This window comes from Mus musculus, chromosome 4 (assembly GCF_000001635.26).
Source record: "Mus musculus strain C57BL/6J chromosome 4, GRCm38.p6 C57BL/6J".
In the NCBI taxonomy this organism is placed as follows: Eukaryota; Metazoa; Chordata; class Mammalia; order Rodentia; family Muridae; genus Mus; species Mus musculus.
In genome coordinates, this window is record NC_000070.6 from 45,963,052 (window position 1) to 45,977,333 (window position 14,282).

Sequence of the window (14,282 nt, forward strand, 5' to 3'; positions counted from 1 at the left end):
AGTGCACATTCTAAATCTGAGCACTTGAAAAGCAGAGGTAGGTAGATCTCTGTGAGTTCCAGGATAGCCTGGTCTACATAGGGAGTTCCAGGTTAGCTAAGGCTGTGTAGAGAGACTTTGTCTTAAAAACAATAACAACAAAAATTTATGTGTGGGTGTGTCTTTGTGAGTGTATGCATGCATGTGTGTGTGTGTAAGAGAGAGAGAGAGAGAGAGAGAGAGAGAGAGAGAGAGAGAGAGAGAGAGAGAGTATGTGTTCTGCCTCTTCTTCTAGGCTGTTGGGTTATGCCTGCTCCAAAAGGGCTGGATGAAGTCTAGAACAGGTGGGGTCTGTAGTCCACCTGGGGAGGATAAAGCAGAGTCTATGATGAGCACGATACTGGTCTGGTTGGGAGTGAATGTCAGGGAGGTTAAGGGTGAAGGCCTTCTCTAAGGATCTTAGTGTTATGGCCCTTTTAGATGAAGGCTTTCTCTGACAAACTTTAGTAAAGCAGCCCTCTGAGCCGGTCTTAGCTTATTTGTATGTCTTTATTAGGTTTGAACGCATACCCTTTATTTGGGGTGAACCAAGGGTTATATACATAGTTTTGAGGAGATGTGAGAATATCCAGGGAGGAAAAAGATCATTGGCTGAAGGCTAAGGCTACTAAGATGCCTCATTTGCATGGGGAAGGATTCTAGGTGCTGTGCTATGTGACTGACCACTTGTGACCACCTGTATGTGTGAGTGTATGTGTGTGTGTCTGTGTATAAATGTTATCTTTGTCATAAAGAATCACTGCATCATCCCCTTGTAGGTATCATTTGCTCATTTGTGGTATCTATAGTATTTAATAGATTAAATTGTTCAGATTTCCCCCCTGTGGATATGCCCCTTGATTATCAATATGAAGGGGAAATAGTCACAAATACTGATGTTAAGAGACCGTCATAATCTTAATGTTGGGATGCAGTGAGCCAAAACCAGCGAGACATGGTGCCTAGTGTATTAAAAGTGTAGTGTTAGTATTTCAGGACAAAAGTAGTAATTTCACTATCAAAATTAGAAAAGCAAATTCGATGTGTTGATACTTTTTTTATTATGTGGTCTTGGAGGAAATGCAAAATGTTTTTACTTACTCAGATACATTTACAATCCCATTGAGAAGTCTTGGGATCCTTAGACCAAGTCCCAGGGCTTCACGTGACTCCCAGAGGCCTGGCTTCCATATTGTCAGGACGGCACTCCTGACTAGCACTGAGGGATGTGTGAACACGGCACGTGGATGGTAAAATCACCATTGATTTGTAATGACTGCCCATGTGGCACACCAAAGCCTCTACCCACGAGTCTCAGGGTCTCCACGAGATGCAATTTGGCTTTCTCTGACTCAGTATGGGGTCAGAATTGAGAAAGAATGACTGAGTACCACCCACACTCATGTCCCTTAGTCCTAAGGAAAGACCCCCAACAAAGCGTTACCAGTTTCTGTTTTGAACATCCAGCCATTGCCCAGTGAGGAAATGAGGAGCTCTGAGTGCCATGTTCAAATAAACTGGGTCATCTGAATTTGCAGGGAGGAAGAAAGCAAGACCTTGAGCCCAAAGAAAACAGGAAGATTTGGAGGCATGCTCCAAACACTAAGTGAGCTCCCTCCTCAAAGGGAGAGTTCTATTTCTCCTCTAGCCTCTGAGTTAGGATCCAAAGAATATACTCTAAACAGGGGGGGGGGTTTGTATAAATGGGACTGTGCCATTCAGAGGTGCCTTTCCTGCAAGCATGGACTCACACCGGGGCATTTTCCTTGTGCATAGAGGTGCTCTGTGCACTGGTCAGTGTATTGGCCACAGGCCAGAAAGACTTCCTGGTTGACTCGGTTGACAACTGAGGCATCTAGAGTGGTCACATTCCTCAGTGATAAGTCACATTCCTCTGGTCTGTCCTCCACCTCCACCTCACCGTCTAGGATGTACTGAGTGGCGATATGGACAGAGTGCCTGTCAGCTGCCCAAGGAAAAAGCAACTCTGGAAGAAGCTGGCAGACAGTCGGGAGACTTTCAGAAATCTAAAGAGAGAAACTGTGCGGCTATCGAGTGACAGAGTCAAGATCGAGGCTGTGTAAGAACAACTGTCCATTTCATGGGCTCTGTGTCCCTTCATCACAGTCAACAGGTTGGAATCCCACCCCTCAGTGTGATGCTGTTAGGAGGTGGGGCCTTTGGCAGTTGATGTAGGTCATGAGGGTGGAGTCTTCATGAATGGGTCCACTGCCTTTATAAAAAGAGATCTCTGTGAGTTGTGTCACACTTGTCCCTATGTGAGGAGGCAAGAGGAAGCCCACTCGTGGATACAATGAGGAGCCAGCAGTCTACAACCCAGAGGAGGGTCCTCAGCAGAACCGGACCAAGCTGGCACCCGGATCCTGGACTTTCAGCCTCCAGAACCGTGAGAAATAAATTTCTGTCGTTTGTAAGCCACTCAGTCTGTAGTGCTTTGTCATAGCAGCCCCCAAATGGCTGAGGTGTCATCAGTCTGCAACTGGTACCCAGATTCGATACAAGATGTTTGCTAGCTTGCAAGTGTGTAGCTCTTCGCAGATGTTTTTATAGTAGATAAAGGTTTGCTGTTTTGATGCTTTTAGTGTATTGCCCTTTGTTTGAGGAGTGTCCCCTTTCCCCCTATTTAGAGTACAGAGAGATCAGGTCCCATAGCAGCACAGAAAGTGTTGGACTTGAGCCCTTCACTAATTCATTCATTGCAAATATTTGCTGTCAGCCTGTGCGTGCCAGGTGCTAGAGTATGCTGTTATCAATTGTGATCCCGGAACCACCTCTAATACACAAAAGGCTCTGTAAGGAGCGAGCTCCGGGGCGTTTACAAGCAGGTTTAGAGTCCAAGTTCTGGAGCATGCGCTGTAGGAGAAGGAGCGAACTTGTCAGTGCTGAGTAACAGCCAGCTTCCTGCAAGAGTCTCCCCTGAGTCCTACCCTGGCCCAAGCCCTGACCCCACCCCGGGTGTTAGAATGTTATAGCCTCAAATTACAAAGCATCCTGTTTTAAGGAAACTGCCGTGGAGATTAAGGGCTCCAGCATTAAATGAATGAGGAAGTTGAAGGGAGAATTGGGAGATAAAATACTGGGTGACAAGACCTCCGGGGAGTCCCTTGAAAGGAATGATTTCTTTACAAGTCCTCAAGTCAAGTGGTTTAAGTTGTACTGTTCTGGGTGATGGGGAAGTCCAATAATGGCATGCCTGCGTGTCCCGAGTCTATTGCTGTAACCAGAAATTTCTTGCCGTCCATGTTTCTGGGTGGGGTTGATTGTCAGGGAATTTCTAGCAGTATTTAAATCCATAGGGCCCAGGAAACAGCTCCCAAACTTTATTTTATGATAATCATTTTAAAGCTTCCTCTACTCATTTACTTCTGACACGGCTCCCTAACCCCTGCCTCTGAAAAAAAAAAAAAAAAAAAAAAAATCATAAAATTGTAGGGAAAGAAATCCGTGCTCATACAGAAAAGAGGCTTTTGTTATCTACACAAATAGCTGGCCAGACATTCATTCACACTTTAGTTGGAACAAGGGACATTTCTCTGATAAGTGCACGAGACAACGAGCACCTAGGTAGGTACTGGCCCAGACTAAACTCCCCTGTCATTGTGACAACTAAAATTACCCTCCTGAGAATCTAGAATGCCCTGGGAGGGGGAGGGCAGCTTCTCCACGGATGAACCACTCACTGATTACTAGGAGTTGATCCGACAGCCCCAGAGAAGCTCTTCTGCCTCTTAACTGGATTAGCTTTGTTGTGGAAAGGGGTCCAAGCTAGAACTGGAGCCAAAGGGCTTTGGAATTCAGTTCAGTGTAGCCTTGGACTTTGACTGCGGACACATCAACAAGTCAGGACTGTGCACTGCTGCCTAGGAAGCTCATTTCCTGAATCCTGACTGTTCTTCCATTTCAGTCTGTGAGCCGTTGACGAGTGTCCCACCCCTCAGGTTCCTGTGCCGTTTCTTGTCACTGCTGTCCCCTTTCTTCCCTCCCAGCAACTATTACAGCCTAATTTTTGTACCAGTAGGTTTATCCATGATTTCAGTGCCTTGTTTGAAGCACCAGTTAGCTAATCTCATGCCTTGCTAAATAGCTGGGCCTCTTTTCTCAGCTTCCTGATAGTGCTTAGTAGACACCATCTGTATTGCAAGTCCTGCCTAAGCTGTATGAATGATGCACAATTTGAAGCAGGAAAGTGAAGATGGTCTCTTAGACAGCAGGTTCTACCCTCTAGGTTCTCTACGCAGAGTGTTCAAACAGTGGTTCTCAACTTATGGGTCTCGACCCCTTTGTCGGGTAAACAATCCTTTTCACAGGAGTCAGATATCCTGCATAACAGGTATTTACATTATGATTAATAGTAGTAGCAAAATCACAGTTATGAAGTAGCAAGAAAAAAATAATTTTATGTCTGGGGGGGTCACTACAACATGAGGAACTGTGTTAAAGCGGTTAAGCTTTACGAAGGTTGAGAGACACTGTGTTAAAGCTTGCATTATCTCCTCTTTTCCACTGTTGGTGGCTCTGTGGCCTCTGAGGCGTCCCTGATCACCCTCCAGGGGATTAGGGCCTTTCAGCTGACTCACCTTGGAGGCCTTTGTGGAAAGCTTAGGGGGTTTTGCTTGCTCAGCATGCCCTGAGCTCCACAAGCCCAGGATTTCACCAGGGCTCTGGCCATCCCTCCCTTTTGTTTTGTGTTCTGATTTTGCTGCTCTCTCCCCCCACCTTTTTTTCCTTACTCAGTTAAAACAAGCATAGTTGTCTAGAAATTTCTCTCCATTTGTTCATGGATGGGGGTAGCAGGATTGGGAGTGACCATGTCATTAATGATTAATCAAACAGAGATCTCTCCAGAGATACCTTTTGTCACGGATCTAATTCTCCTGACCTTGTGGAAGCAACCAGTGCCTGAGAAGCTGGGTTCCACCTGGATGCAAAAACAGCTCAGCACAATGGCTGAGTGGCAGGCGGAATGCTGCAAAAGCCACTTGCAGCTTAGCAACTAGGAGAATGGGGACTCAGTTAAGCAGTACACAGGGGGGATGGAAAGCTTCGCCCTCCTCGCACTGCTATTCTGTGAGAATCCTCAGAGGAACAAAGCACCATCTTGAAACTCAATTAAGAGAGCAATAGGTTTGGGGGAAGGGCTGTGAGGGAGGTTTCCAGAGGAGTACCACCCATGACACTGAATAATGTCACAAGCCAGTCCCTGAAGTTCACTGACGGGATGGAAAGTGACAGAAATCCGAGTCCTGTGGATGTGTTTGGGGTTTTCTTTTTGGAGACAATATAAAGAAGCGACAGATGTTCTGGATAGAAGGTGAGATAGCAGCGCTTGAAGTGTCTCCAAATGCCACTTGAGATGTGGAAGGGGGGATTTGCAACCCTTCCCAGTATTTGTGAGGTGGAGAATGAAGAACGTGTGGATCTTGGGTTGTGTTATAGACCTGTCAGATAAGAGGGAAAGGGCTATAGACACATGCTTGAAACCAGGCCCTTCCTGGTCTTGCTGAACTAGTATAAAGAAGGGGAGGTACAGTGCTCCTCCAGGAGCCCTGGATCCTCCCGCCTTGGCCAAGTGTCCTGGGGCCTCCCGTATGGCTCTGTTTAAACAAGTAGGCTGGCAGGATGAACAACAGCAACAACAACAAAAATGCATGGAGGGCTTTTAATGGAGGGTTTTGTTTTTGTTTTGTTTTGTTTTGTTTTTTAAGACAGAGCCTCTCTAGGTAGCCCTGGCTGCCCTGAAACTTGCTATGTAGACTAAGCTGGCTTGTGAACTCACAGAGATTTACCTGCCTCTGCCTCCTAAGTGCTGAGTTAAAAGGTGTGTACAACCACACTTAACTTGGTGGAGGTTTTTATTGCTCCATCCTTTTTAGCCTGGGATGAGGCGGCAGTGGGGTCATCTTTCTCCCTACACTTGGTCCTAGCTTTGTACCTTCTTTCCACGATAAATTCCCTCTGGTGAAGTCTCCAAAGGCCCAAATGATCTACCAGGAGGCTGTCCCTTTGCAAAAGCCACGTATTCAGGACTCTGGGACCTCTCTGCAGCCTTGGAAATGAGAGATGTGTGTGCTTTTTTTCTTGCATAGCAAGAGACCTGCCCATCTGCCTCTGCCCCTGGTGACCTAGGATGAGTTTGGTCTTTCCGTGGGGGAAGAACACCTTTGGACTGCATTCTATCTATTTTGAAATACTGACCTTTGACTCTGAGGTTTCCCCTAAGGGAATTTTTAATGTGTGGAACTTGACTCTGTAAAATCCTGTGTATCTGTGTTGCTCTCATATGTTCTGTCTTACTGTTCCATAAAAGGATAAGAACCCCAAGTCTAAAGCATAGCCAGTTTGAGCTGGGCATGGCAGCCTGTAATTCCAGCACTTGGGACAGTTCAATGTCAGTCTCAGCCACAAGACAGGCTCCTGTCTCAAAAAAAAAAAAAAGTCTTCATTTTCCCGAATTCCAGCTATAAATCGAGCAACAAAACAAGATCATACAACTTCCTTGCTGCAGTTCAGCTTCTGAGGAATCCTCCTGATACACCTCAGCTAAATCCACCTACAGAACAGGAGTTTTGCCCATTGTTCGAGAACAAATACAAAAGCCACTGTGTACAGGAAAAGATGCTCCACGCCATCATGGAGAAAGGCGAGTTAAAGCCTCAATATGAGACCGGTCCCTCAGTGCCGCAGCGGCAATGTTCCACCCTTACAGGGTCAAGCTCCATTTTAAAAGCCTGGTGATGCTGAGTACTGAGAATGAGTGGACTCATGCTTTACAGGGGGCGGAGTCGTGGATAAAAATGGGAGTACAAAGAGATGTGGCCACTTAAGATTGCACTTTGACATTCACATGTAATTATGCATATAATTATACATTATCTATGGTTAAATACACATAAGCATATACTCATATCCATAAATATATACAATCAACAATACATTTCTCCTACATCCTGACATTAATTCTATTCCCTGGTATGTATGTGAGAAAACCATTTGACTACACAATGGTTATTTATAGGTGCTTGGACCAGAACAGGCCCCCCCCCCCAGACTAGAAACAACAAAAATGCACACTAAATTCGAGGAATAAACTAGTTGTGCATAGCCATACAGTGACAGCCATCAACAGGAAGTAACTATTGATAAGCTCAACAGGAATGAGTCACGAACGCATTACACTAAGTGAAAACCCAGGCACAAAGGCTGCACATCCTGCGGTTCCCTACATATGGTGCTCCTGAGAAAACAAAGCTGAGGGGACTGAACTCTCACCCAGCTGCCAGGAGTGGTGGGAAGAGGGAGGGAACAGGGCTAGGTAGAAGGCTCAGGGAACTTCTACAAATAAAACTAGTTATGCATCTTGATTGTGATGGTTGTTGCGCAACTGGATACATTTGTTAAAACTCATCAGACTGCCGTACTTAAAAATATTTGCTTGTGGCAACTATTCGTAAATAAAGCTGGTTATGGAAAACTAGCTGCAGCACATGACTTTTCTTTGTATATCGGATACAGCAAAGGGGGGGACATATCTATAAGCATAAAGGACCTCAGACTTAGGGTTCATGCACATTGTTTCATGATTTATTTTATATACAGAATTCAGTATTGCCTAATTCCCTATCCCCACAGCCATCCTCTCAGTTCACTGATGCTGTTTTTACCCTTCCCTCCATCAGAATGTGGAGCCAGGGCATGTCAGAGTATTATTACAGAGTCCAAATAAAGAGCTGGCTTTATTCTAGGTCTCTGGAAGCCACTGTCATGTTTAGTTTAGCGGACAGGGCAGGGAGAAAGACATCTGAAACAGACTGAAATAGAATCAAGGCAATGTAGAGAATTCTGTTTCAGAGACACTTCGGCAGCTTTAGGCAGGGACCAGATGTGAGATTATGAAAGAGAACAGTGTTCAAAGAACACCCCTGGTCAAAGCCTTAAGACAGAACCTACTGAGCACAGGATATCCGGCTTTTCACGATCTCCTTCCAGTCTATTCATCGCCTACTGCAGCTTCCCAATGAATGCAAAGTTCCTTAAGCACAAGGTTTATAGGCCCTATACACTGTTGCTATTTGTCAGCAGGTATTGAGTCTGTAACAGTTAATTGTCTGCTCACCCACTGAAGGATGTTTATGCTATCTCTGTGTCTTTAAGTATTGCAAGCAAGGCTGATTTAAACATCCTTGTACGGGTCTGTGATGAATAAGCCCTTTCCTTTCTCTTGGGTCAATACCAGGGAGTGGAAACTCAGGGAGCCAAGGTTATAAAGTACTAGTGTATGCAACGACACAGAAGAGTCTCAATAGAATTCTGATGAGTGAAGAAAGCCAGATCCTCCCCCTTAATGACAATACATATGAAATAATTATATTTATATAAAACTCCAGAAAAAGCAAGAGCTCTATAGTAAGTAAGTGGGCACTTACAGGACTAAACGGTAGGGAATGAGGCAAACATTATAGAAAGAGAGAGAACTTTGAGGGTGTGGCTATGTTCCTCATGTTACTATCTGTGATTGTTTCTCTGTTGTATGCATACCAAACACATGAAAGTGTACATTTGAATCGTGCAGCTTATAGTATGGCAAGTGTACCTCAAACTGTTAAAAAAAATTGCTGATTGAGTAAGCAGCAGCAGGCTTTCAGCAAAAATATACAGAATGATGCCAAGTTTTCACAACGGGTTAAAGCAATCCAGCATTAAATAAATGTTAGTGGAATTACCGTGGAGTGAATAAATAGCAGCTATTCAACGTGTTTTGAATGAATTAAAGAATTTGATAAGTATTTATTTTATGCTTATTATATACTGGGCAGTGTTCTAGGATCTCTGCCCTCAAACAGCTTTAGTTTTAGAGCAGTGGATGAAAGCAGCGTTGTTACACACGCGTGAAGGGTATGTGGCAAAGCATTTTAATATAGTCCCCCTCCTCCAAAGAGTGACCTAGAAGACAGCTAAAGACAGACTGTCTAGAAGATGAAAAGAAGTATTGAGATGCTGAAGAGAACGAACTTTGTGGAAAGAGAAATAAATCCACACCCCGAGCGTCAGGACGGCGTGCGCACGCGCAGAAACCGCTAGGCGGCGTCGGTTTCCCTTCTCACACGCGGACCTCGAAGTGGGCAGCCGTGGCCGGAGCGCCTGCGTCTGCGCAGAGCTAAGCCGGCCGGCGAAGGGGCGGGGCGTGGTGCGACGGGGCGTGGCCCAGAGGGCGGGGCTTTAGGTGATTCCCAAGCCACGGCTCAGGCCGTGCGGGGAAACCGAAAGTGGGCGGCGGCCGCCCTGGCGGAGGGAGCGGAGGGAGCCGGGCCCAGAGGCGCGGGCTTGGGCCGCGGGTCCCCGGGACGAGGTGAGCTCGGTCGGGGCGCGACAGGTGCGGGCGACGCGGGGCGGGCTGCGGGACGGCAGGGCACGGGCAGGACAGCGGCTGGGCGCGGCGCCTCAGGCCCGGGCCTGGTCCCCGCCGTGGCGGGGTTCCAGAGCGTCGTGCGTGACGCCCCGGGACGTCCACCCAGCCGGTCGCGGTGCAGCAGGAGCTGCAGAGGGGGGCGTGGGAGGCGCGCAGCTCTGAGCAGGAAGTAGCTCCCGGTCAGGAGCAACCGGCCTCGGCCGCCCGTGCTGGGCAGCGGTACCCGAGCTCTGCGCAGTTGTGCCAGCCCCGCGGGCCACACTGCGGCGGCCTCCGCCCTCGAGACCGGCCGGTGCAGGCCGCGCACATCACACAGGACCTACACGTAGCCGTTCCTGTCAACCGTGAGCGCTGGGGAGGAAACAAGCATTCACGGAGAAGTTGTCTTGGAAGTCAAGTGGGAGCTGACAGCCTTTCTGCTCCTGTCCGCTTGAGGGTACATTTCTGTCAATATCCAGGGCTACCACTACCCAGTCATCTTGGGGAGCAGGGAAGAGAGGTGTGTATAGATGTTAAAGCCCAACCCCAAAGGATTCTGATACCAACACCACAAACTAACCGAGAAAACCACGATTCGTGTTGGTGGTGCCCACCTATGCTCTGCAGGTGGACGTTTGCAGAGAAGTGTTCTTGGAACTAGAAACGCCTTTAGTGGCAGAAGTGTAATTTAGAACTAAATCCCTGTCTCTTCCCGACCTCCATGATGTGGATGAAAATGTGGCATTCTACAGTGCGGCCTTTGCAGATAATGTATTGGAATCTGAGCTTCTAAAGCTTAAATGTAAGGTCGGGAATCAATTGCACCTCTGGTCTCTAAGTCTGCTCAAGAACCGAATGGGAATAGCTAACTGACCCTTTGAAGTGTTCTCAAGACAAGATAAGTCTTTGGCTCATAATAATAATCTTCTAAAGAGGCTTTCTATTTACCCAAACTGCCCATATTTTACAGGTTGGGATTTCAAGGTTTTTGATGACAGGGACACGCAAATTTTTAGGATAAGTTAGCATATAGTGTAGACTCAGCTGACGTAGGCGAGCTTCAGTTACATGCAAAGGACTGTGCTGGCCATAGAGCCCGCAGCTCCTCAGCCCTTCTCTTTGGTAGATTTTCTCTTTGCTAAGACAGTGAGGCAGCACTTGGCAGTGCCTTAAGATTTTAGTCCCTGTGGATTGAAAGTGGAATGTAATCCCTGCTAATACCCTTTTAAATGCGCCACATGAGACTGGCTGGGTGAGCTATTGTGTTGCATCTGGAGTTTAAAGCTCCTAGAAGGATCGCTCTTTTTAAGTTTTCTAATATTTGTTGGGTGTTTAATAGAAATGTAAAGAAAATGCACTTTATAACTCAATTCTGGGTGCCTGTTTTATGTTTGATGAAGTATAAATAGCAAAAATTAAGCTTTGATGTAGAGGAAAATATCTGGATGCTTTCATGAGTCAGGAGTTTATCGTTGCTTGGAGTGAGTTTGACTTTCTTATTTCTATGAATTTGCTTTTTCTTTGTGCCAAACTTGCTGTTTCTTCTCTTCATCCCGTCTCTGTTCTTCATTGTTTCCAAAGTTCCCCCATGAGGCCAAAGATGTCTTTTCAAACAAACAAAAAGTTGGGTTTTTTGTTGTTGTTGTTGTTTTGTTTTTTTGTTTTTTTAGTTGAAGTATGTGTCAGTCAGATAACCCAGTGTGATTTCCAGTCAGACGTAGTATTTCAGTCTGTGCAGCTTTGTCATGAGCAAGCAAACCTATAATGCCCATGAGAACTTTGAAGCTCATTACCTCTTCAAAGGATTAGAAGAAAGCAGAGAATCAGTGTGTAGTGAGAAATTTGGTTTCTCTGGGAAAAAAACAACAACAACAAAAAAACCCAACCAAACAAAAAAACCCAACCAACACCCTCCCCCCATCCACAGAAATATTATAGGAATATGTTTTTGTTTTAATCCCAGGTGTGGCATGGGGGACTGCTTTAGATTGTCAGCAGCAGCTCAGTTGTCTCATGCTCTAGCAGGGGTGTGATTTTGCCAGCTGTGGATAGTTTCTGCAAACATGTGACATTTGGAATTCTGGGGACTCTTGAAAGGGTATATAACTGTTAGAACCTGGAGGTAGGCAGGCATGGTTGCAGCGGCTGCTGTGGCTACTGCTCCTCTTCCTCCTCCCATCCCTGCTACTCCTCCTCTCCCCCTCCTCCTCCTGCTCCTCCTCTTCCTGCTCCTTCTTTCTCCTCCTGCTGCTGGTTGCTACTACTGGTTGGTGGTGGTTGTTGTTGCTCTTTGTTGCAGTTTGTCAAGTGGTCCTGTGCAGAGACCAGAAGAAGACATTGGATATCCTGACAGCAAAGATTAACGCCCCAATCAGCAAGAAGTCTAATGACATCACCACCCCCTTTCCCCTCTAGCCTTCTTCCTCTCCTACCTATTGTTGGGGAGTTGGGAGGGTGGAATAGGGGTGGAGAAGGGTGGAAGGAAAAGAAACCCACATAGTAGTAGACGTGCAGCTACACCAGTGGCTCTTCCCTTATTCATTATCCTGCACATAAAAAAGGAGACCAAAATGAATTGCTCAAAGAGGCAAGGGTGCTCAGTAGTTAGAGGTAGGGTTGAGACCCAGATCCCTGACCAAATCATCATGCTATGTAGATTCATAAAACTAGTTAATGAGATACTATGTAGTGGCCAAAATAAATAATATGAAATAACGAAAAAGAAAAACTGCTTCCTAAATACTTGGAAGGAAGATAATACTCTTTCTTTTAAAACTGGCTATAGGTAGACTTATTTAGGTTTAACAAGTAGACTGCAATTAGAAGGAAAACAGCCCCATAAGCTTGCACACAGTGCGTGTGGTGGTGCATACCTATAATCCCAGCACTCTGGAGGCCAATGGAAGGCTGCATAGGGAGACCTTGTCTCTAAAATTAAAAACGGAAAGCAACCCCACACACCTTGTAATATGGGAAATTGCTGGGTAAGGATCTTGGATAAATTCCTCCCCTCTCTGAGGCTGTTTATTGCTTTGTAAGATGAAAGGCTTGAGCTAGCCTAAGTGATGTCTAAAATTTTCAGCACACATCCTGAGGCTTTTAGATCCCCACTTGTAAAGCCCCAGAATGTGTCTTTCGGAGAGAGCAGCAGTCACCTGAAGTATATACTTAAATCAGTGGTTCTCAGCCTTCCTAATGCATTCCCTCATGTTGTGGTGACCCCCAACCGTAAAGTATAACTTTCATTGCTACTTCATAATTGTCATTTTGTGACTGTTATGGAGTCAGGATGCACAGACTGAGAGCCATTGCAGTAAGACAATGTTCAGATGTTTCAACATTGAGTGAGTAGCTGAGAAGCTAGGAGAGTTTACCCTAATAACCTGCTGTGTTTATTTGGGAAATTCGAATTCATGCTGGGAAAAGTGTTGTGGGAAAGACAAGACAAGTGATACAGTTAGAAATAGTTAAAAAAGAGAAACTTAACAGGAGAAAACCTACAGATGAGAGCCATACTAATGTCACTGTGGTTAGCCGATAGACCCCAGTCACCATAGGACACAAGAGGCATACAGATGCCTGCCTGTGGGATACTCAGTCCATGGTGGACAGCATCAGAAAACATCTGTTTCAGATGCATCAAACTTCGGGCTGTGTGGTGGTGCCCATCTGAGCCCCAGCACTGAGAATGCAGAGGCCAGAGACTCTGAAGTTGGAGACCAGCCTGAACATCATAATGAGAACTAGTCTCAAGCAAGCAACAAAAAGTCCACAAACTCTTCAAAATAAGACTTTCTGAGTAATTTTCTAGTATATTAAAGAAAAAGGGTAATTTTATAGAATATAGTTTTGAAACATAGTGAGGATCGTTTTAAATCATGTAAATTGTTTAAATTTGTGTTTGGCAATGTAGCTCAATGGTAGAAGGCCATGGATTCTGTGTCTGTCACCAAACACACGCTTAAATTTGATTTCCAATACTTCTTATGCAGCATTAGTATCATGGGGGCTTGGCAGTGAAGTGTGTGGCAGAGAGGAAGAGAGAAGGATGATGGATCTGAGAGGCAGTCAGGCTCACCACTCAGGATCTGTAACATGGAACATTCTCTTGGGTTTGTCACTAGGCATGTAGTGTTCTCAGAAAGAAAGGTCTAGACTGGAAGGCAGGAGCAGGAGGGTTTTATTCTGGCTGTGAGCTAGGTAAAAGGTAAAGACTTCACCATGGGCCTCACTTTCCTCACTTTTCAGAGTCACACTTTTAGAGATTTATTTATTTTTATTTTATGTGTATGAGTGTTTTACTTGCATAATATATGTATGTATGCATACCCGTTGCCTATGGAAGTCAAAAGACCATTAGTTTCCCTGGAACTGGAGTTATAGGCAGGTATAAATTGTCATGTGGGTGCTGAGAAAAAAAATCCAGGTCCTCTGCAAGAGCAGAAAGTCCTCCTGACCTCTGAGCCATCTCTCTACTCCCAGTTTCTTCTTTTTTGATACGTGGTAGAAGATGTAGTGCTCATTTGTGTTAGTGCACAAATGTGCACACAGGCATGAATGGGTATGAAGGCCAGAGGTCAACATTGGTCGTCTTTACTCAGTCATTCGCTATCTTATTCTTTGAGACAACCTCTCACACTGGTCCTGGAACATGCTGAGTTTGCTAGACTGGCTGTTCACTGAGCCCTAGGTCTCCACCCTCTTCCTCCATTGGGAATACAGAGGAAGCCAGTGTGCCCAGCTTTTACAGGGTGCTGGAGTTCTGAACTGTGGTGCTCATGTGCAGCAAGCACTTTACCAACTAAGCCACCTCCCAAGCTCCAGATTCATGTTTAAGCTTAATTGTTTGAGGGAGGTG

At 45.7% G+C, this 14,282-nt stretch overlaps 1 protein-coding gene across 7 annotated transcripts in view; it reads left to right on the top strand.

The window, feature by feature from the left end:
* Positions 1 to 1,975: 1,975 nt before the first annotated feature.
* Positions 1,976 to 14,282, top strand: part of Tdrd7 (tudor domain containing 7) — a 69,740-nt gene continuing 57,433 nt past the window's right edge. The window contains exon 1 of one of the 7 annotated variants that reach the window (XM_006537518.1): positions 1,976 to 2,425. In XM_006537518.1, coding sequence (XP_006537581.1) covers positions 2,333 to 2,425 — 93 coding nt within the window. In that variant the 5' untranslated portion in view covers positions 1,976 to 2,332. Of the gene's footprint in view, positions 2,426 to 9,146; positions 9,386 to 9,472; positions 9,945 to 14,282 lie in introns of those variants that run through there. The other 6 variants (NM_001290475.1, XM_030253050.1, XM_030253051.1 and 3 more) reach the window with 6 other exon arrangements.